Raw genomic sequence first — 22,756 nt, 5'->3', positions numbered from 1 at the left:
TTTCACCGTGTTAGCCAGGATGGTCTCGATCTCCTGACCTCGTGATCCGCCCGTCTCGGCCTCCCAAAGTGCTGGGATTACAGGCGTGAGCCACTGCGCCCGGCCAAGCCTGAGCCACCGCGCCCGGCCCACTTTCTATGTTGATTATGCCTATTGTTTATCGTCTGTCTCCTTCCACTAGAATGGAAGCTCCATGGAGGTGCGGATCTTTGTTTTGGCCACTGTAGGGTCCTGATGGGTCAGAACAGTGCCTGACTTCTAGTGGATGCGCCTTAAATATCTGTTCAACGAATGGATGAATAGAGTCCACAGTATTAACCTGCACAGCAGTGTTAGGCAGACTCTTCTCAGCCAGAGGGGAGAGATACAGAGGGAGGTCACAACCAGGGGAAACAACACCCCAGGCCTCTGCCTGCAGAGACTCTAACCCACCTGGCCTGGGGATTCTCAAATCCGTTCACGCTCTGTTAGACTAGGAGCGCCAACAGCTCAGGGACTTCATCCTTAGTACCCGGCCCCTTTGGCGATCGGGATGGTTTCTGCAGGGAAAGGTTAGCTTCTTGATCAAACTAACGATGAAGAATGCCCAGAATTACTAACCCATTTTACAGCTATGGTAACTGAGGCCCAGAGAGGTGTCAGGCGATTTGTCCAATATTTCCCAACTCCTGGTTCCCCTGAAAGCCTGGTGACCCCCTTGTGAGTGGGCAGGCACCCATTAGGGAGCAGTCCCTGGATAAAGGCAGGTCACAGCCCCCTTCTCCGAGTTCCGCCTGCGCCGCCGCCCCGTGTGGGTTGGGAGGGGCATCTGGGAGTGCTGGGGCTGCCGCAGCCCGGAAGGTGACCCCGCGCAGCTGGGGCGCTCGGATCTTCGGCCCACAGGCCCGGGGTGCTGGGACCCCGCCCGCCTGCAGGGCCAGGGCTCGGCTCTCCCCGCCCACCGGGAGGCGGGACGCACGCTCCGCGGCGCGGAGACCGCGCGCTCCGGGCTGCACCCAGCCGCTCCTCCGCGCGTGAGGGCCCCTCGCGGCGCCTCCCGGGTTCGGGAGACCCGGGCCCGCCGCCCGCCCGGCCCGCGGCCGCCTCTTCCTCTCGCAGCCCCGCGGCGCTTGCCGCAGTCGCAGGCGGCGGAGAATCCAGAGCGCCCCAGGTACCAGTGCGGGCTGGAGGCGGAGGCGACCCTGCGGCCGGGTGGGGAGGGGGCGCCGCGCGGCCGCTGCCCTCCGCTTCCCGCGGGGCCTGGAGGTCCCGGCGAACCCCCGCGCAGTGTGAGCCCGATCCCGGTGCCTCCGCGCCAGCTGAGACCTGCGTTTCCCCGGGGGGCTTTGCTCCGGCCCCTAGGCCCCCGCCCTGCAGACCCCACCCTGGCACCCCACACGCCCACCGGCCGCGGGGAGTCTGCTCCGGCCCGAGAGCGCCCATTCACCCCCCGCGCCCACCTCCTCGCGCTCCCACTTCCCCGAGCTCTGCCCCGGCCGGACGCCCCTACCCTATCTTGCCGCCCGCCCCTTCCAGGACTCTCTGCTCCCACCCCGGGGCGCCCATCCGACATCTGCTTGACTTCCCGCCGCTTCCTTTAGGGGCCTCGGCTCATCGGGTGCCCCTCCCCAAACTTCCAACCCGTTTGCTCCAGGTGTCCTTGCCCCGTTCCCGAGGGCGCCCAAATAGCCACTCTGCGTCCTCTTGTGGTCGCTGCCCCCTGACCTAGCGCGACCCAGTGCCCCCGCCCATGTCTCCCCACTCGCCTCCCCCGGGGGGCGTGGTGAGTCGCTGTCTGCTCTCGCCGACGGTGCCCGTCCAGCCTGCCCTTCGCCGGGGCCCTCACCTGCCTTCCCACCACCCTATCACGCCCTTACCCTCCACCCCCGGTCCCCATGGTCCCAGAGCCGGGCCCCACCGCCAATAGCACCCCGGCCTGGGGGGCGGGGCCGCCGTCGGCCCCGGTGGGCAGCGGCTGGGTGGCGGCCGCGCTGTGCGTGGTCATCGCGCTGACGGTGGCGGCCAACTCGCTGCTGATCGTGCTCATCTGCACTCAGCCCGCGCTGCGCAACACGTCCAACTTCTTCCTGGTGTCGCTCTTCACGTCCGACCTGATGGTGGGGCTGGTGGTGATGCCGCCGGCCATGCTGAACGCGCTATACGGGCGCTGGGTGCTGGCGCGCGGCCTCTGCCTGCTCTGGACCGCCTTCGACGTAATGTGCTGCAGCGCCTCCATCCTCAACCTCTGCCTCATCAGCCTGGACCGCTACCTGCTCATCCTCTCGCCGCTGCGCTACAAGCTGCGCATGACGCCCCCACGTGCCCTGGCGCTAGTCCTGGGCGCCTGGAGCCTCGCCGCGCTCGCCTCCTTCCTGCCCCTGCTGCTGGGCTGGCACGAGCTGGGCCACGCACGGCCCCCAGTCCCGGGCCAGTGCCGCCTGCTGGCCAGCCTGCCCTTCGTCCTCGTGGCGTCGGGCCTCACCTTCTTCCTGCCCTCCGGTGCCATATGCTTCACCTACTGCAGGATCCTGCTGGCTGCCCGAAAGCAAGCCGTGCAGGTGGCCTCCCTCACCACCGGCATGGCCAGCCAGGCCTCGGAGACACTGCAGGTACCCGGGGTATGCAGGGAGACCTGGGCTGTGGGATGCAGAGGAATGAGCAGCCCCTGGGAACCCCCTGGGCATCCCCACTTAGCACACATTTGCTCATGGCCCTGCGTGGCAGTTGTGAGCACCCACCTTTCTTCTGAACTCCAGACCCAATGCCTGACCCACCCAGCACAGGATAGCTCCGTCAGGATAGGCGGCAGGCTTCTCCCAGGCACCATGTACAACAGGGAATTTATGGTGGCCCAACTCTCCCCATCTTTGCCTCCCTGGTCTTCCCCATCATGGCAAATGGCACCATTTCGGCATCACATGCCAGGAACTTAGAAATACTTTTCTCCTTCACCCTCATGCCATTCATTAGCGAGACCTATTGGTGCTGCCTCTAAACAGGTGCCATCTCCACTGCCACTTCTTACTGGGGAGGCTGCGTAGACTTCCACTGGCTCCACTGCTTCTGCTGCAGACCCACTACTCTCCATCTTCTGCCTAGAAGCCGGAGCAATTAAAAAAGAAGTGATCATGTCGCTCCCCTGCTTCAGACTTCAGGCTCCCCATTGTGCTCCAGATAAAGAAAACCTGTCTCAGGATCTGGCCTCAGGATCCGGCACTGCCAACCTCTCCAGTGTCACCTCCACTCTCCCTCTCTCTTACTCTACAACAGCCTTGTAGCCTTTCTCATGCTTCTAGAAGGCACTGGGCTTACTTCTGTGCCCAGGTCTTTGCACTTGCTGTTCCCTGTGCCTGGAATGTTCTTCCCCCGGCTGCCCTCTTCCCAGGGGACATCTTTGACTACCCTATCTGCAGGCCCATCCACCCTCCCCTGTTATTCTCCATGAGAACAAGTCATAAGAATGACTTGTTCATTCTGCCTCCCTGACTTGAATATAAGCTCCAGGAGGGTCACACATATCAAGGTCAGTTTTTTTGTTTTGTTTTTCTGTTTGTTTTTTTTGAGACGGAGTTTCACTCTGTCGCCCAGGCTGGAGTGCAGTGGTGCGATCTTGGCTCACTGAAACCTCCACCTTGCGGGTTTAAGCTATTCTTCTGCCTCAGCCTCCTGAGTAGCTGGGATTACAGGCACCCACCACCACGCCAGGCTAACTTTTGTATTTTTAGTAGAGACGGGGTTTCACCATATTGGCCAGGCTGGTCTTGAACTCCTGATTCAGGTCAGTTTTGATCCCCACTGTGCATAGTAGGTCCTATCTCATTTCGGTGCCTCAGAATGGGTTAGGTGCTCTTAGCTCAAGGCCTTGCATTGTCTGTAAGTGAGTGCCAGCTCTTGCCATCCAGGCCGCAGTGCACCTGACTCCTATTGTCCACTCTCGGGGAGGGGGTGGGAGTGTAGACCGACCAGGCCTGAGACCCAGTGACTTAGGTCGCAGGTCTTGAGGAAAGTCCAAGCTGGGGTCTTTTGGTGTAGCCTTGGGTGGCGAAAGCTCTAGGAGGGTGGGGGTTGCCTTGGAGGTCACTGGGCACATGGGGACTTGACAGAGGGGTGAAAGGCTAACACCCTCCTTGGCAGTCCCCCAGACAAGCTTGCCTGTCCCACCCCAGTGGTGAGGCCCAAAGCTACCCCTGCCCATCACCTGGTGGGGACAGGGCCCCACATGGACTGGGAGTCCTGGCTGCGGCCCTGCTCCTTCCCCCATCCATGCTCCCTGCAGAATATTCTTGAGTCTTGGCAGGTGGCTGGGACTCTGATTTGCTTCTTCAGGGATGGGATGGCTGCCCTGGGCCATATACCCTGGGTTCTTGTTTTTTTGTTGTTGTTATTGTTGTTTTTTAAGAGACAGGGTCTTGCTCTATCACCCAGGCTGGAGGGCTGGAATGCAGTGGCGTGATTATAGCTCACTGCAGCCTAGAATTTATCCTGGCTCATTCTAGCCTGGAGAGCTGGAATGCACTGGCACGCTCAAAACTCACTGAACTCTTGGGCTCAAGCAATCCTCCTGTCTTGGCCTCCCAAAGTGCTAGGGTTACAGGAGTCCCTGGGTTCTTGTAAAGGAGCATTTCACAAGCTTCAGGCATTCAAGAACTGCCTGAGGATATCTTCCTTAATGCCTCTTCCACCACCACCTCCACACCTCAAGCCACTTAATTCACATGCATTTAGCATTTTATTTATTTATTTATTAGACACAGGGTCTCACTGTGTTGCCCAGGCTGGCCTCGAGCTCCCGCTTCAGCCTCCTGAGTAGCTGGAATTGCAGGTGCGTGCCCCGGTGCCTGGCATTCTTAGCATTTTCTTTAAATCATCTCTTTTATCTTTTTGCTTCTATGAATTTGTTTAGAAAGAAAACTTCGTTATCTCCTCTAGAAATGGAAAATCTGTATCCCTCGCCATAAACAGAAGGCGATCACAAACACCACTTCAGTGAAGTTGAAGAAGCCCCAGCCCTATCACTAAAATGCAGCTTGGTGTGGTTGAGGTGATGAGCCTAGAGCCTGCTTTCTCTTTGTAGCGTGCTAGAAGCTATCACAAGCATGGTAGCATCAACCTGGGACTTTGTCTTGACGCACCTGGAAGAGCTGGGAGAGAGCTGTAACGGGCTGACGTGCTCACTCTGTGATTCACTCATTCTATGGGGTGTTCCTTTACCATCTAAAATCATCTCCATTCCCACAGTGCAGGAAGCTCTGCTCTTGTGACTAAGGATGTGAGAAGTTGGCTGGTCTGGGTGAGGTTGGGGCAGGAGAGATCAGGATTCCTAGTTTCAGTGGTGCCGGTACCACACAGATTTTCTTTCCATGAATCTTACTGGCTGGTACTAGGATCGAACCTGAGTCTGTGGTCTTGGAACCTGGGCAGGAGTCTCCCAGGTGCTAACAGCTGCAGCCCCACAATCTGTGGGCACTCACTGTGTACCAGGTACCGAGCTAAGCTTATTAATCACCCAAACACGCAATGAGTCAAGTACTACCTGCACCCCTGTTAGACAGGTGGGGAAACTGAGGCTCAGAGAGAGAGGTGACTTGCCCAAGATTGCACAGTTGGTAAGTGGGGTTTAAGCTCAGATCTGGTTGGTACCATCACACTGTGCTGGTGTGCTGCCTGTGGGCAGTGATGCTCTTGAAATGCTTTGCTCGGGGACCCCACACCTTGCCCCTTTTCTTCTCTGTGCCTTCTGGTCTCCTCTGTTGGGTCCTCCTGATCCGCCCCAGCCATGGCATCCCTGGGCCTCAGTCCTCAGAGCATCTCGTCCTTTTTCCACATTTCCTCCATGAGTGACCTCATCTTGTCTCGTAACTGAAAATGCCACCCACAGGCTGTATGACTTCCTACCTAGGCTGCTTACAAGCATGTGCCACTACGCCCAACTAATTTTTGTATTTTTAGTAGAGACAGGGTTTCACCATGTTGGCCAGGCTGGTCTCGAACTCCTGACCTCAAGTGATCTGCTAGCCTCGGCCTCCCAAAGTGCTGGGATTACAGGTGTGAGCCACTGAGCCTGGCCCTGACTTCCAGATTCCATTCTTGCTCTCTTTCAACCTTCCACAGTGGCTCCAATGATCCCTTTACAACGCAGTTCCTGCCGCGTCATTCCTCTACTCTGATGGCCTTATGTCTCACATCACCTGGCCCTCTGACCCTGTCTGGCCTCCTCTCCTTCTGTAATCCCGTTTGTTTCTTCTCTTTCAGTCATACTGGCATCCTTGCTGTTCCTTGTTCAACACACCAAGCCCGTTCTGCCTCACTTGCGGTTCCTTCTGTTGGAGCGCCCTTTCTTCAGGTCTCCACCCTGTTCTCCCCCTAATTTCCATCACTTCCTTCCAGCCTCTGTTGAATTGCCTCCCCTAATCCCTCTCTCAAGAGTAGCACCTGCCACCCTCCCCAGGTCCTCTCCAGTCCTCATTTCCTTAGTTATTTCTCTCAGCAGCACCTCCTACCCCCTGACGTGTTCTATACCTACCCATTTTTGTTTATTTACTGTTTATTTCCTTCTTCTAGAATTTAAGCTCTGTGAGGGTGGGGAACTTGTTTTTCTGTTTTCTTTTCTTTTGGAGATGGAGTCTCACTCTGTTGCCCAGGCTGGAGTGCAGTGACGTGATCTCGGCCCACTGCAACCTCCGCCCCCCAGGTTCAAGCAACTCTCCTGCCTCAGCCTCCCGAGTAGCGGGGACTACAGGTGCACACCGCCACACCAGGCTAATTTTTTGTATTTTAGTAGAGATGGGGTTTCATGGTGTTGCCCAGGCTGGTCTTGAACTCCTGAGCTCAGGCAATCCACCCACCTTGGCTTCCCAAAGTGCTAGGATTACAGGCGTGAGCCACCGTGCCTGGCCTGTTTTCCACCATGGTCCCAGGACTTAGGGCCACCTGGCACATTGTGGGTGCTCAGTATGTATTTGTGGAAGGAATGCAGGGAACACAGTGCTTCAGGGAGTCTGGGATTCCACCCCTTTTCCTGTGGTTGGCTGTCTTCTCATGCCTTTCAGAGTTACTTCTTGAGTGTCATGATCCTGAGCTTTTTATCGTGTGAATTCATTTGCTTGGTGACATGTATTGACGTCTGCTTTGCGCAGCAGATGTTCTGGGCTGTGGATATGGTGGTGAACGACACCGACAGTGCCTGCCCTCTTGAAATCTGTTCTAGTTAGGGATACAGACATTAATCATCAACCTGTATCACGATGAGGATTATGGAGCATATAGAAGGGGTGCCTCCCCCAGCAAACATTCAAAATCTATTATTCACTGTGTATGTTTGAAGATGAAAGCAAAGAACTCACACCAAGCCCCAAAGTGAAAGGCTGGAGGGGTCTTCATGGGTTGTTCAGGCCAGCGCCTTGCTTCTAAGGCAGAGTGACCCAGGGGCCACTCAAGCCAGAAATGTTCTAATCCCCCTGCTTTCTGGAAAGCCCAAACTCTGCCTGTGTTCCTGCTTTCAAATCTACTCCGCTCCTAAGCAAGCCTCCTGCAGGTCATTTTCCCGATTGCCTGGTGAACAGCCGGCATTTTGGGAACTTGCATCCGGGATGCTGCCTCTGCTTGGCCCTCCTGGGTCACCACCCCTTTCTTCCCACCAGAGCTGGCCTGGAGGTGGAGGCCCCCTCAATGTTTGGACCTAAAGGAAGTGATGAGAATGAATCAGATGTGGGTGCCTTGGACCCCTTCCCTTTTCCTATGCCCAGCCCCACTTAGCCTTGGCTTCCTGCCCCATTCCAGTCTCTAGCTTCCCTGCAGAGGGAAAGGAGCTGGGCATAGGTCTCAAGGCCCCAGTTCCTCTGGGATCAGAACATGGGAACTGGTCAGCCTTGAGCATTTCATCCCCTCTCCATATGTCTATTTATGGAAACGGGCTTTTAAAAGGCCACTGGTTGGCTTAGTCATTTCCACCAGGTCTTCCCACCACCTCAGGGCTGGGAGGAAGGGGTCCTGCTTAGCACTGGGGCTGGGAGTGTGGGCTGGGGATGGAGGAAGAGCCGTGGGGCAGAGTGAGATGCTGCCAAGGCAGGGGAGTGTGTGCGTTGGGAGCAGGGTGGAAGGTGGGAGCCTGGATGTGGGTGACACTGAGCCATCCTTGGGAGATCGTGGAGGGTCCAGGGTGTTAGGGACAGTTTCAGAGATGCAGCATGGGCCATCGGCTTGAGGGAGAGCCCAGTAGGAGAGGCCCAGCCTCTTCCTCTTCCTGGCAGGATTTCTGGGTCTCTGTGGCCCATAACCTCATCCCATCTCTACACCTCACCTTCCTCCCCACTCCCACCCACCCTTCTCTCCTTCAGTTCCCATGTCTTCCTTCTGTGTGCTCCTGTCTTCCCCTCCCCCTTCTCCTCTGCCATCAATTTCTCCTGCTTTTCCTCCTCCCCTTCCTTTTTTCACCCTTCCTCACCCAACTAAGCATCATTCTGTCTTAGTGATCCATCTTCCCTTCCATCTCTGTCTTTCCTCCTCAGAGGAGGAGGCTGTGATCACAGAAATATCTGTGAGGGGGAGGAGGGGGCGCAGCCAGGGACAGACTGGCAGAGTGACACTGCTGAGCATGGCAGGCTCGGCTGCTGCTCAGAGCCAGGCAGCCTGGTGCAGCCAGGGCTGGAGCAGGAGTCTGGGGGTATAGCTGGTCAGGGTTCAAGCCCTGCCTGTTTTCTCTCATAGCTGGATGACCTTGGGCAAGGCATTTTACCTCCTTATGCTCCAGGGGTCATGACATCTATCACACAAGGCTGTTTGAATATTCAATTAGATAATATACACAAACTACCAGGCACATAGTAAGTGCTCAACAAATTTCAGTTAAGCAGTGACTCACAACTGTAATCCCAACACTTTGGGAGGCCAAGGCAGGAGGCTCCTTTGAAGCCAGGAGTTCGAGACCAGCCTGGGCAATATGGCAAGCTCCTGTCTCTAAAAATATATGTAAAAAATTAACCAGGCCTGGTGGCCTGTAGTTACAGCTATTCGAGGAGGCTGAGGTGAGAGGATTGTTTGAGCCCAGGAGTTTGAGGCTGAAGTGAGGTATGATCATGCCACTGCATTTCAGCCCAGGCAATAGAGCAAGACCCCATCGTTGTTTTTTTTTTGTTTTTTTGTTTTTTTGTTTTTTTTTTGAGACAGAGTCTGGCTCTGTCCCCCAGGCTGGAGTGCAGTGGCCAGATCTCAGCTCACTGCAAGCTCCGCCTCCCGGGTTTATGCCATTCTCCTGCCTCAGCCTCCCGAGTAGCTGGGACTACAGGTGCCCGCCACCTCGCCCAGCTAGTTTTTTGTATTTTTTTAGTAGAGACGGGGTTTCACCGTGTTAGCCAGGATGGTCTCGATCTCCTGACCTTGTGATCCGCCCATCTCGGCCTCCCAAAGTGCTGGGATTACAGGCTTGAGCCACCGCGCCCGGCCAAGACCCCATCTTTAAAACAACAACAGTTGTTCGTGCCTCTCTTTTCCTGTTGTTGGTAAAATATATGTTTCTGGGGAGCTCACCACTTTGACCCTTTCTAGGGAAAAACATCACTGTTGTCACCAGCACCATCACCACCATTATCAAACAGCTGAGCCAGAGACCAATAATAACGACAATAGCTAACACTTCTATGGGGCTTCCCATGTGCCGGCACTGTTCTAACTTTCTGTGTATTATTTTATTTTATCCTTATTATAATCCTATGAGGCAGATGCTGTTATAATGCCATTTTACAGAACAGAAAGTGGAAGCATAGCTTGCTTAAGGTCACTCTGCTAGGTTGTAACAGAGCCAGAATTTGAAACCAGGCAGTCTGGCTCCAGAGTCTGTCTTACAACTCTCACAGTATGATCAGACGATGGTAAAAAAATTTAATTGTGGGCTGGGCGTGGTGGCTCACGCCTGTAATCCCAGCACTTTGGGAGGCCGAGGTGGGCGGATCACCTGAGGTCGGGAGTTTGAGACCAACATGGAGAAACCCCACCTCTACTAAGGTACAAAATTAGCCGGGCGTGGTGGTGCACACCTGTAGTCCCAGCTTCTCAGGAGGCTGAGGCAGAAGAATCACTTGAACCCAGGAGGCAGAGGTTGTGGTGAGCTGAGATCGCGCCATTGCACTCCAGCCTGGGCAACAAGAGTGAGACTCTGTCTCAAAATAAATAAATAAATAAATAAAGTTAATTGCATAAAGGAATACATAAACACACTTTAAAAATTCAACAATAGGGATGAAGGAAAAGACCCCCAAATTCCAGCTAATCACCTTTTACTCCCAAGGACATGCATCAATTTACGATATGTCCTTCTAGGTCTTGCAGGCTGGTCTTGAACTACTGACCTCAAGTGATCTGCCCACCTTGGCCTCCCAAAGTGCTGGGATTATAGGCATGAGCCACCGTGCCCAGTCTAAACCACTGTTCTTTTGATGGATATTAAGGCTGTTTCCAATTTTTTTCCTATCACGAGTAGTGCTGTGAGACACATTCTTGGATATGTCAAGCGTGCAGACATGAATGTAGGTGTTGGCTGGAAGCCGTACGTGGGATTGCTGGCTGGAAGGGCCCTGGATTGTCCTTCAGGCAGCTGCCCTCTGACACTGATACAGAAGGGAGATGCAAACGACAGGACATGGCCCTGAGGGGCTGTGAGGTGGTTACAGGGGAGAGAGAATCCGGAAGAGTGATGCCGGCATCAGTCAGATGCCGTGGTGTGGACTGGTGACTGCCATTGACTTCTGCTCCATGAGGACCTCTTGGTGACAGTGGTGGGGTTTCTGTAACCCCACCCTGACTGGGCCCATGGATGCCATCTCCAAAGGTGGAAGCAGCTTGGTGAAGTGGGCAGAGTGGAGTTCCTGGGGCCAGAAATGACGGATTCCCCAACTCAACTCTTACCTGCTGTGTGACTTCTGGCAAGTCATTTTGCCTCTCCGAGCCTCAGTGGTCTTATCTGCAAAATGGGGATGACAATGCTTATCTCTCATAAAGACTGAACAACCTAATGACTATCAAATGCCTATGTGTAGTAAGTGCTCGAGAAATGGAGATCCTAATGCTGATTTGGGGCCATTCAGGTTTTGTTAGGAGGCCTTGTGCTGGCATAGTGTGACCTTGGGAAGGGCAGAGGACACTCTACCCTTTCTGAGTCTCAGTTTCCTTCTCTCTTTCCTCTTGCCTGTGTTCTTGAGTCAACTCTCCGGAAAGCAGAGGAGAAAGAAAAATCTGGATTTGTTCCCAGGGAGACTAGAAAGGGAATCTCAGTTCATCTTCACCCCATTCTCTGGAGCTCCTTCTCACAGTGATTGACCTGAGATATTCCCCCTAGTGCCTCAGTTTCCCCCATGCCCTAGAGCTCTGATAAGATCAAGGCTGCCTCCTGTCCCCTGTCCTCCCCAGGTCACTAAGGGTCGGAGTGATGCCTGGATGAGACAGTGTCTCCTCCCTCTCCATGCCATCTATTCCCATTGATGGCAGCAATTTGAAGGTGTGGCAGGTCTTAGGAGATTCTTTTGGGGAAGCAGGAGCCTCTTCCTCCAGGCTGACCATGGTGTGGTCACAAAAGCCATATAGAGTCCACTCTGGAGGAGAGAAAACTAGAAGAGGAGGGAGGAGAGTAAAACCCTCTTTTGCTCCCTCGCTAACTTGGAATGACTTTGGAGCAGACTTGTGTATGATGGGGTGGAGGCGGAGGAGAGCATCCTCTCACCATAGCATCTGAGCTGCAGCATGGTGAGTCAGAGCATTTGTCTTGGCGTCTGTGCTGCTTTGGGGAGGCCAGAGCTGCTGGCAGAAGGACAGGGTCCCCAACAGTGCTCAAAATCACCCCAATCTCGCAACACTGAAACAGCAACATGGCTACCAGGTATTTAGCACCTACTCAACGTCAGACACTGTGCATGCATTTATTATCCATAGCTTCACAGTGACGTCGTAAGCTGAGTATCATTTCTCCCATTTTACAGATGTGGAAACAGAGGCTCTCTCAAGATCACAGAGCGAGTAAGTGGTAGAGGCATGATTTGAAGCCAGATCACCTGTCTTAAAAGCCCAGCTTTTGCCTCTGTACAAGACCAAGACAGAAGGGAGAAACCAAGGCCTCTGTTGTGAATTTGTATAACCTTGATATTTGTACAACCAGTTTTCACGTGAAGAAACATGTTGAGGGATGGGGATTACAATGTGCTTCGTCTCCCTGCCCCAGCGACCTCCTTGCCATTTCAGAATTAGAATTCCAGCTCCTATGAAAAGACCGCGTGTAGTTGGGGTTTCAGCACCATGGACAAGACACCAACTCTGGAGGCCTAGAAAGAGCAGGGGCTGGAGGAGAGGGCATGCGCAGCAGAATGGGGTGGGGTGTTGACTTTGGTGCTCCCTGGAGTTGACACATCTTGGCTTTGCCTCCTCCACCTTTCCATCTGTGGAAGGCTGCCTGGGAATCTAGCTCCGCTCCTGCCTCCTTCTGACCTCATCTCCCCACATCCGACCCACCTCTGGCCTCAAGAACTAAGCAGGGCTCTCGTGCAATTTAGGAACTGGGCAAATCCCAGTGCCAGGAAAACCCCCGGCTGTCAAAGCCCAGATGTGTTCCCAGACAGCACGCACACCCTTTGCGTAGCTCATGATGAATTGTGCACACCACTGCCCACGGGCATTAAATAGTAAATAGAGGTGGGCCTCATTTTGTGTAAATCTAATATATGAAAATCCACATTGATTACAAAAACACATGTTTTAGAGGAGGGTTTCACATCCCAGCTTTCACGGACTCCTTGGGGTTTCTGGTGGAAACCTAGAGACTTCAAGGTCATCTCTGAACCTTCTGAAAGTGTGGAATGTTGTTTTCTTGTCTGTGTGTGTGTATAAAAATTTATAAGTCTTTTATTTTCTGGGGAGAGGTGTTTTGTGTGTGTGTGTGTGTGTAGATTTTGTTAGCTTTTCAAAGGGCACATGAAGTTTAACAAGTGAAGAGCACTGCTGAGCTGAAGAATCATCTAGCTCAGAGAGCCCGTTGGGACTGTGGCGGCCAGTTTGCAAAGTCAAATTCTAACCTCCTCGGGCCTATGCCTTCCTTTCGGTAGCTGCTGGGAAGTAGCTTATTTCTCCTCCTTCTTCCTACCCCCTCATCCTCTTCCTGTCCACTTTTGAGAATGGAGATGCCTGCCAGTTCGCAGTATGATTGAGTTGTAAAATGCCAAGGTCACCAGCATCCTTAGGAACCTAACAAGAGATTTAGCTGCAAACTTATTGGCTTTGTGCACACATTCTCAAAAAAGCCTTTCTATTTTGTGGGGCTCAAGAGTAATTGCCCAGGCAAGACTATTGCTCCCAAATATGAAGAGAATCCACATACAAAGCAATTGCCAAGCTCTGGACAGTAATAGGTCCTCTTTTTCAAGTACTGTTCAACTGCAATTGATATGTGTGTGTGTGTGTGTGTGTGTGTGTGTGTGTGTGTGTGTGTGTGTGTGTGAGAGATGGAGTCTCGCTCTGTCACCCAGGCTTGGAGTGCAGTGATACGACCTTGGTTCATTGCAACCTCTGCCTCCCGAGTTCAAGCAATTCTCCTGCCTCAGCCTCCTGAGTAGCTGGGATTACAGGTGCCTGCCACCATGCCTGGCTAATTTATGTATTTTTAGTAGAGGCAAGGTTTCACCCAGTTGGCCAGGCTAGTCTCAAACTCCTGACCTCAAGTGATCTGCCTGCCTCGGTCTCCCAAAGTGCTGGGATTATAGGCATGAGCCACTGCGCCCGGTCAATTGCAATTGATTTCTGTAGCACTAAAGGCTTTGGAAGGTGCTGGGCACATTGTAATGTGTGTGTTGGCCTGTGTCACATATTGTCTTTGCAGGGATGGTTGTTCTGAACCATCTGATTTGTGTTTCAGGTATTCTTCTGTCTCACTGCACTTCCTAGAGCTCCTTATGAAATTCTGGGTCAGGGTCAGGGCTCAGTGTGGGATCAGGATCAGGGCTCAGTCTAGGTCCACGGTTGAGGCTTGGTTTGAGACCTTGGTTATGTAGGGCTTTATGGTAGGTGTCAGGCTTCAGCTGGGGACCAAGGTCAGGGCTTAGTTTATTGCTGATGTCAGGGCTTGGCCCGGAGTCAGGGTCAGGGCTCGGTCTAGGACTCTAGCTGGGACTCTGTCAAGGAACAGGGCTCAATTTAATCCTGGCACTAGGGCTCAGTCTAGAATCGGGATTGAAGCTCAGTCTGTGGCTAGGATCAGGGTCAGATGGGGGCCCTTTCTCAACTGACTCGTGTGGCCTTCCTTTCCGCAGGTGCCCAGGACCCCACGCCCAGGGGTGGAGTCTGCTGACAGCAGGCGTCTAGCTACGAAGCATAGCAGGAAGGCCCTGAAGGCCAGCCTGACGCTGGGCATCCTGCTGGGCATGTTCTTTGTGACCTGGTTGCCCTTCTTTGTGGCCAATATAGTTCAGGTAATGCCACAGCAGGGGGCAGGTGAGTCCGGCCCTTGCATGAGAGGTCCTGGATCCCAGTCCAGGCATGGGGACAGGGGAGGGCAGGCTGCCTCTCGTGGTGCGTGTGTGTGTCTGCTCCATCCATGCTGGGAAGGGTGGCCTGGGTCCCTGCCCTGGGACCAGGCATGACGCATCCCCTCCCCTCAGGCCGTGTGCGACTGCATCTCCCCAGGCCTCTTCGATGCCCTCACGTGGCTGGGTTACTGTAACAGCACCATGAACCCCATCATCTACCCACTCTTCATGCGGGACTTCAAGCGGGCGCTGGGCAGGTTCCTGCCATGTCCACGCTGTCCCTGGGAGCGCCAGGCCAGCCTGGCTTCACCATCACTGCGCACCTCTCACAGCGGCCCCCGGCCCGGCCTTAGTCTACAGCAGGTACTGCCGCTGCCCCTGCCGCCGGACTCAGACTCGGACTCAGACGCAGGCTCGGGCGGCTCCTCAGGCCTGCAGCTTACGGCCCAGCTGCTGCTTCCTGGCGAGGCCACCCGGGACCCCCCGCTGCCCACCAGGGCCGCTGCCGCTGTCAACTTCTTCAACATCGACCCCGCAGAGCCCAAGTTGCGGCTGCATCCACTCGGCACCCCCACGAACTGACCCGGGCTTGGGGCTGGCCAGTGGGGAGCTGGACTGAGCAGAACCCAGACCCTGAGACCTTGGGCCAGCTCTTGGCTAAGACCAGGAGGCTGCAAGTCTCCTGGGAGCCCTCTGAGCTCCAGGGGGGTGCGCAGAGCCGGCCCCTGCTGCCATCTCCAGGCCCCTTACCTGCAGGGATCATAGCTGACTCAGATACCGTGTTCTGAAGGATGCTCCACCGTCGAGTGTAACTTGTGTGTGCAGAGGATGGGCTGGAGGACTCCGGATGTTGGGGAGAAGGACCTCTTGGTCCAGGTTAGGGTGTAAACAATCATAGCTTTTGCCCATTCTGTCAGGCTGGACAGCAGGGAATGCCCCCACCCACAGGCATGGATTAATGCTGGGCTGAACCCCTCGCTACTCACAGTGTTGTCCATGGACAATCAGCATTGCCATCACCTTTGGGCGTTTGTGCAAAATGCACATTTCTGCCCCTGCCCAGACCTGCTGAGTCAGAACTGCATGTTACCAAGATCCCAGGTGAATCACGTGCCTGTTACAGTCTGAGATGTGCTGCCTTAGATGATCTTTAACCCTGAGAATGATTTGCTGGAGGGTTTTTGGACCTGCCAATCCCCCCACCCTGGTATATATGTGGCAGCAGCTGCACCTGGGAGGCAGGCAGGCACACATGTGGGCCTCTGCCCTACCACCTATGAGCTCTGGGGCCAGACACGAGTTACTTAACCTCTCCGAGTCTCGGTTATCCCATCTGTAAGATAGAGAAATGATCTTGCAGGGTTGTCTTGAGAATTAAGATAATGTGGGCCCAGCACCCAGTACCTGGTCAGTTAAGTGATACGTTCTGTTGCTACGACCCCCCGCTATCCCGCCCCCTGGCCTCTCTGGCTGTGCGTCAGGAAGGGCTCTTTCTTCCCATTGTTCTCTTTCCATTTGCCTCCCCCTCTTCAGCCCCGGCCTGGCCTCCCACAGCCTGACTCTGGTTCCCCAACTCCCTGTTCTGGCTCCTGGGTGGGGACCCCATCTCTCAGGGACCCTCCCAGCTCCCAAGCTGCTGCACTGCCTCTCCTGGGGGCAAAAGGGGCAGGTGGCAGTTTCTTTTTCAGCCTCAGGACTGGTTTACCTTGATCCTGGGGGGTCCTTGGACCTAGAAGAGAACAACTGATGGGGATAAACCCAGCCCTTTGCCCACCTCCCTCTGGCCTTCCCTGGGGTCAGTGAGAGAAACGGGAATGGTAGCTACTTGGGTCAACAGAGCAGAGTCGAAGAAGAGCTGTCCCTGGTGTGGGTGGGGCCCACGAGGCAGGCAGGTGGACTCTGGCACAGGGGCCTTGGTTTCTGGGGGCAGGGGGCTGGGGAACTCTTGGTCGCCACGGTTTACCTGCCATAGGTCCTTTTTCAGCCCTGCCTCCCCCAAGTTCCATCAACACAAACTCCCAGGGGGTCCTCCATACCTGGCCTGGCGCTCTCCTTGGTGCTGATGAGACACAACTCTGGCTCCGGCCACGGGCCATTGAGGGGCCATGGTGCTTGTGGGGCTTCCTCTATCCCCCAGGCCTGCCCAAGGGGACTCTCAATAAACTCTAGCTGAAGGCAGTGGCTGTCGTGTGGACTGGATTCAACTGAAGGGCCACTCAGGGCTTGAGAAGCAGCTGGTATAGTGGGAGGAGGCCTGGGGGTAGGTGTCCTGGGTTCTGGTCCAGATTCTGCCCCTTTAATTTGGGACCCCAGCAAAATTCTTTCCCCTTTCAGAGCCTCCATTTCCCATGTGTGACACGGGCAGTTTAGTTTAAAAGCAACAAGAGTTGCATAAATATTTGTTTTTAAATTTTGTGTTTTAAGAGTTGGAGTTGGCACGGTGGCTCATGCCTGTAATCCCAGCACTTTTGGAGGCTGAGACGGGTGGATCATCTGAGGTCAAGAGTTGGAGACCAGCCTGGTCAACATGGTGAAACCCCATCTCTACTAAAAATACAAAAATTAGCCGGGTGTGGTGGCAGGTGCCTTAATCCCAGCTACTCGGGAGGCTGAGGCAGGAGAAACCCTTGAACTCGGCAGGTGGAGGTTGCAGTGAGCCGAGATCATGCCATTGCAGTCTAGCCTGGTGACAAGACAAGACTCTGTCTCAAAAAAATAAGAGTTGGAGTCTCACTCTTTCACCCAGGCTTTGGCACAATCATAGCTCGCCGCAGCCTCAAACTCCCGGGCTCAGGCAATCCTCCCGCCTCAGCCTCCTGAGTAGTTGGCAGTGGCTAATTTTTTTATTTTAATTTTTTGTCAATACCAGGTCTCGCTATGTTGCCCAGACTGATCTCCAACTCCTGGCCTCAAGCAATCCTCCTACTTTGGCCTCCTAAAGTGCTGAGATTACAGGCGTGAGCCATAAATGTGTGCTGAATGAACAAATGAATACAAATGAATACACATGCACTTGAGCAGTGATCTGGCTCCTATGTTCTACAACTTAATTTCTGCTGCCCTCCTCCCACCTCCCCCAGAGCTTGTCAATTCTTCCTCTGCCTGGGCCTTGATTTCCCCATCTGCACAACGGGAGTGCATTATCTCTGGCCCTGTCATTCAGGTACTGTGGGAGGAACAAAGAGGAAGGCTCTCACGGATGCAGACCCAGTGGCTTGGGGCTTGGGCACTGGAGTCTGACATACAGGGGCCTGGAACTTGGCTCCATCACTAACCAGCTGTTCGGCCTTCGGCAGGTTACCTGATCTCTCTGAGCCTCAGTTTCCCCAAATATCAAATGAAGATAATAATAGTCCCTACCTCATAGGATTGCTGTGAAGGGCAACTGACACATCCCAGGCAACTACTTGGTATGTGGTACATGCTCAAGAAGTGGTAGCTTCTTATTGTTATTTATTGCTGTTGTTATCCTCTCTGTTCCTGCTACAGGAAATTCTTTCCATGTAAAATTCATTCTTGTCCCCAGGCCTAGCTCACAGCCTTACCGAAAGCAATTCAGCACGTATTCACCATGCTCTGTTAGTTATGTCCAGATGTTGCGTGATGGGGGAGCACACTCACATTGCATCTGTGTGACTAATGTCCCTGGAGTTGTGCAGTGCACAGCCTGCATGGCTGTACAGGGCAGATCTGATTGGATCTCCTAAGAGCAGGAGTGAGCCGCCCTCTTTGTACCTGCGCCTGCTCGGTTACTGCCAGTTGATGGTGGCTGTCAGCTGGTGGGCAGCCCTGGAGTGTGGATGGAAGAGCAGGCATACACCTGGTTTTACTGAGGCCAGGGGAGAGGTGGTGTGGGAGCCTCAGGTCCCAGAGAGCCCCTGGGACCTCCTGATGGGCAGCCAGACTCCAAAGCTATGAGAGGAAGCACAGAAAGCCCACAGCTGGCTCCCAGTTCTGGGGCTCTAACCCGTGCTTGGTTGACTCTGCAGGTCTCTGATGAGGGGGCGGCTGCTCCCTGGTGGGGTTTCCCTGGGGATAGGCAGCTTCCCCAGGGTGGGCGTGTTCTCTCTTCCAAATTCTCCTTCCTTCCATTTCCTTTCCCTTTCAGTCCTCATTCCTTCAGTTTAGGAAAGAGACCGATGGAAATTCCGCACCCCCAGAGCTCCTGGGAGGAACCCAAGGGTATGAGAGCGAGTTGCATACAGCGATTGGGAAGGATGGCTCAGGCCCCCTGCTGTGGTCAGTCCAGCCCCGGGCTGGGGCCCTGGGTCTTGCAGGCACAATCGGGGCAGCCCAGTGGGTTGGGGTCCGTGCCATGGCTGCAGATGGGGGTGCTTTCAGGGCTGGCAGCAGCAGGAAGGGAGGCCCCTTCAGATTGGTCCAGCCCTGCCTGCACCTGGGCTTGGCTGGGGTCTGTGGACATGGCCAATTTGGAGGTGTCTCCGGATGTGGGACCCTGGGTTTGCCCAACGTGGTGGGGAATATCTCCTGATGAGGCGGCAGCTGCTGCCTGGCGAGGCTCCTCGGGGGGCAGGCAGCCTGGGGCCAGCAAGAGCCCCTTCTCATCCCAGCCTGGCTTGGTACGGATGCCCACAGCCTTCAGGATGGCGTCCATCTGCTTGGCATAGTCCAGGTGGCCGCTGACCTGCAGGAGACAGTGAGTGAGCATCACGGTGGGTGTGTGGAGCCCAGCCCTCCCCAGGGACCTCCAGCCAAACTTCTGGGTCTCAGCGTTGCCCTGAGCATCCACAGCCAACCAGTCACCAAACCCATGACTCCATTCCTCAGTGGCTCTCAAATCCAGAGTGGGTGGGAAGGCTCTATGTTCACTGCTGTTTTAGAATTTATTAAATAAAGATGAAGGATGTTTCTCTAAAAAATCTGGATCCTTTGGGGGCAGGAAGGAATCTCCTGATAAACAGAAAGGTGGTGTAGAAGCTCTCATTCTTTGCTTGAAGCTTTTTTTTTTTTTTTTTTTTTTTTTTTTTTTTTTGAGACAGGGTCTTGCTCTGTTGCCCAGGCTGGAGTACCGTGGCGCAATCTTGGCTCACTGCAACCTACACCTCCTGGGTTCAAGCGATCTTGCTGCCTCAGCCTCCTGAGTAGCTGGGATTATAGGCGTGTGCCACCATGCCAGTAATTTTTTGTATCTTTAGTAGAGAAGGGGTTTTGCCATGTTGGCCAGGCTGGTCTCGAACTCCTGGCCTCAAGTGATCCACCGGCCTTAGCCTCCCAAAGTGTTGGGATTACAGGCCTGAGTCACTGTGCCCGGCAGCCTTTTTTTTTTTTTTTTTTTTTTTAGGGATGGGCTTTTTGTCAAAATAGCATGAGAAAAAAGAAAAATGAAGAGAAAGAGAGAGTCAGAGAGAGAGAGAGAGAGAGAGAGAGAGAGAGAGATGGGTTCTCTCCTCCAGGCTGGAGTGCAGTGGTACAACCATAGCTCACTACAGCCTTGACCTCCTGGGCTCTAGTGATCCTCCCACCTCAGCCTCCTGAGTAGCTGGGATTACACATGCATGCTACCATGCCTGGCTAATTTGTAAATGTTTTGTAGAGATGGGGTCTCCTATGTTGCCCAGGTCTTGAACTCTTGGCCTCAAGAAATCCTGCTGCCTCAGCCTCCCAAAGTGCTGGGATTACAGGCCTGAGCCACTGTGCCCAGCCGATGCCTACAGCTCTAGGCTACCCCAGAAGGGCTCTGCTGCTCACTAGCTGTGACACCTTGGTCAGGCCCCTGTACCCCTCTGGCTCTCAATTTCCTCCGCTGTAAAAAGGGGAACACAGGATAGTTTCACCAGAGGTTGGCTGTGAGGATTTTCCCTGGAAAAGTCCCCAAATTGGAAAGAAAGCTACAGAATAGACTGCAAGGTGCTGGCTACAACTCACTCTCCCGTTTCTTTAGTCACAAGGACTCAAATTTATAGCTGGGCACACTCCCCAGGCTTCCTTGAAGCTAAGAATAGCACTGTGACTAGTTTTGGCCCATGAGTTGAAGCAATAGTGTGATGTGGTGTTCCTTGGAATTCTCTTTAAGAGGAGGAGTGCTCTTCTTCCCTCATGTCCTCTTTCCTGCTGGCTGGAATTCAGACGAGGTGGCCAGAGCTTGAGCAGCCATCCTGGGCCATGAGTCAGCCCACAAAGGAAGGCAGAACAAGCAGCATGAGGGAAATCTGGTCCCTAAAGACTGTGGAGTGGCACATCAGCCCTAACTGGCCTATTCTGATTTCTTTTATGTGACAGAATCAACCCTTGTGTATTTAAGACAATTAGGCCAGGCACGGTGGCTCACCCCTATAATCCTCACTTTGTGAGGCCAAGGTGGGAGAATCACCTGAGCCCAGGAGTTTGAGACCAGCCTGGGCAAGATGGGGAAACCCTGTCTCTACAGAAAAATACAAAAATTAGCTGGGCGTGGTGGCGTGTGCCTGTAATTCTAGTGACTAGGTAGGCTGGGGTGGGAGGATCGCTTGAGCCTGGGAGGTGGAGGCTGCAGTGAGCCCTGACTGTGCCACTGCACTCCAGTTTGGACGACAGAGCAAGATCCTGTCTCCAGAAACAAACAAACAAACAAACAAACAAACACCACAAAACATTAGCAGGGCCTCTGTTATATGGGCCAGCATCTGAACTAAGACAAAGGCCAAGAACTCAGAAATGGCCACCCGCTTCGTCAGAGTCATATGTCCATCCCATTTTTGTGTTGGGATATGTTGGTGAGTGTCAAGTAGGCGTGTGATTGAAATGCCTGATGCCTAGCTGTAATAACGGACAATGCCTGACACATAGTAGGTCCTTAATACATTGCAGCAAATAAGCTTACTGGATATACTCCTTTGCTAGGTGTGGGCAGCTCACTGTAGATGAAATTGAGCCACAGGGAGGTAAAGTGACTTACCCAAGGTCACACAGCTAGAATGTGGCAGGTCTGGGATTTGAATCCAGGCCTCTTTCCTTCTTTTATTTCCTTTTTCTTTTCTTTTCTTTTCTTTTCTTTTTTTTTTTTTTTGAGACGAAGTCTCGCTTGTCCCCCAGGCTGGAGTGCAATGGTGCGATCTCAGCTCACTGCAAGCTCCGCCTCCTAGGTTCACGCCATTCTCCTGTCTCAGCCTCCTGAGTAGCTGGGACTACAGGCGCCCGCCCCCATGCCCAGCTAATTTTTTTGTACTTTTAGTAGAGACAGGGTTTCACTGTGTTAGTCAGGATGGTCTCGATCTCCTGACCTCATGATCCGCCCGCCTTGGCCTCCCAAAGTGCTGGGAATACGGGCGTGAGCCACGGCGCCTGGCCATCCAGGCCTGTTTCTAAATCCTGTTCTCTTCAGAGAAAATCAGCTGGGGAAGGAAGGAAGGTTAAAAATCATCCTCAGTTTACAGAGAAGGACAGCAAAGCCCAGAGAGGGGTGGCGGTTTGTTTAATGACACACAGCGCATGGACAGCAAAGTCTGGTGCTGAGCCTGAGATGCTGCCTGCAGAAGCTGCTCAGTCTGGATCTGCCCCCTGAGATGGAGCCTTGCGTTCTCCCCAGTCAGTCGAGGAGACCTGCTTTAGTGCCAAAGATGCGCACGAGACCGGACTTTCCTTTAAGGCTGAAGGGGAAGGCTTTCTTTTAAAAAACAAGGACAGGAAAAATACCAGGGAGGCTGTTACTGAGAATCTCAGAAAACAGCACAAGGGCACTGCTGGTAACGTCTGCATTTCCGTTTGAATCACAAATCACACTGTGTTATTCAAATGATTGTTCAAAAACACGCAAAGACAATTCCCTGTACAGTTTTGTTATTTTCTCACCACTAGAATCTGCCTACCTCTCGTTCTTTTCCTCACGAATGCTTTTAAACAGATTCCAGGGAAAATACACACACGTGTATCCACACATCTAAGTGGCTTTTAGGGCCCTGGGCTCAGGGTGGTTGTCGAGACAGACCCAGTGCCCCTCTGCAGCAGGGCGCATGTTTAGTGGCTGCAGGGCCTGAGAAGGAACCTAAGTTTGGACTCTCTGAGAAGCTGGGGTGCCAGCCTTGGCTCTGTCTCTTACTAGTAACTGGGCCAGTCCTCACAATTTCCTGAACCACAGCTTCCTCATCTGTAAAATGAGAGTCATGACCTTGAACGATTGCTGTAAGGAGTTGAAGGGCCTAGCACTTCATGGGAACTCAGAGAATGCTAGCTTTTGATATTATGTTCCTATATGATCCAAAACAGTTTTCCTTTTAAAAATTTTTTTTCTTTTTTTTTTTTTTTGAGACAGAGTCTTGCTGTGTTGCCCAGGCTGGAGTGCA

The 22,756-nt window shown here is 53.7% G+C and overlaps 2 protein-coding genes across 4 annotated transcripts in view; one reads left to right on the top strand and one right to left on the bottom strand.

Annotated features, from left to right (window-relative positions):
• Positions 1-1,157: 1,157 nt before the first annotated feature.
• Positions 1,158-17,127, top strand: LOC105483106 (5-hydroxytryptamine receptor 6). The gene is made up of 3 exons (XM_011743757.3): positions 1,158-2,588; positions 14,262-14,420; positions 14,610-17,127. Exons 1-3 carry the CDS (start codon positions 1,875-1,877, stop codon positions 15,057-15,059), a joined length of 1,323 nt encoding a protein of 440 aa, XP_011742059.2. The 5' UTR covers positions 1,158-1,874; the 3' UTR covers positions 15,060-17,127.
• Positions 17,128-17,472: 345 nt separating this feature from the next.
• The window catches only part of LOC105483105 (transmembrane and coiled-coil domains 4), a 122,464-nt gene continuing 117,180 nt past the window's right edge, over positions 17,473-22,756 (bottom strand). For all 3 annotated transcript variants that reach the window (XM_011743751.3, XM_011743752.3, XM_011743753.3), the window contains exon 15: positions 17,473-19,122. In XM_011743751.3, the coding sequence (XP_011742053.2) occupies positions 18,718-19,122 (405 nt within the window). In that variant the 3' untranslated portion in view covers positions 17,473-18,717. The remainder of the gene's footprint in view (positions 19,123-22,756) is intronic.

The sequence above is a fragment of the Macaca nemestrina genome, chromosome 1 (genome assembly GCF_043159975.1).
Source record: "Macaca nemestrina isolate mMacNem1 chromosome 1, mMacNem.hap1, whole genome shotgun sequence".
Lineage (NCBI taxonomy): Eukaryota > Metazoa > Chordata > Mammalia > Primates > Cercopithecidae > Macaca > Macaca nemestrina.
This window is presented reverse-complemented; position numbering and strand designations above follow the sequence as displayed.

What these genes read in the sequence shown, in the direction of transcription:
- LOC105483106 (XM_011743757.3), top strand. Translation starts at nt 1,875, where the DNA reads ATGGTCCCAGAGCCGGGCCCCACCGCCAATAGCACCCCGGCCTGGGGG. An exon ending in AGGCCTCGGAGACACTGCAG is followed by an intron (nt 2,589 to 14,261) that starts GTACCCGGGGTA and finishes TCCTTTCCGCAG; the next exon opens with GTGCCCAGGACCCCACGCCC. An exon ending in TTGTGGCCAATATAGTTCAG is followed by an intron (nt 14,421 to 14,609) that starts GTAATGCCACAG and finishes CCCTCCCCTCAG; the next exon opens with GCCGTGTGCGACTGCATCTC.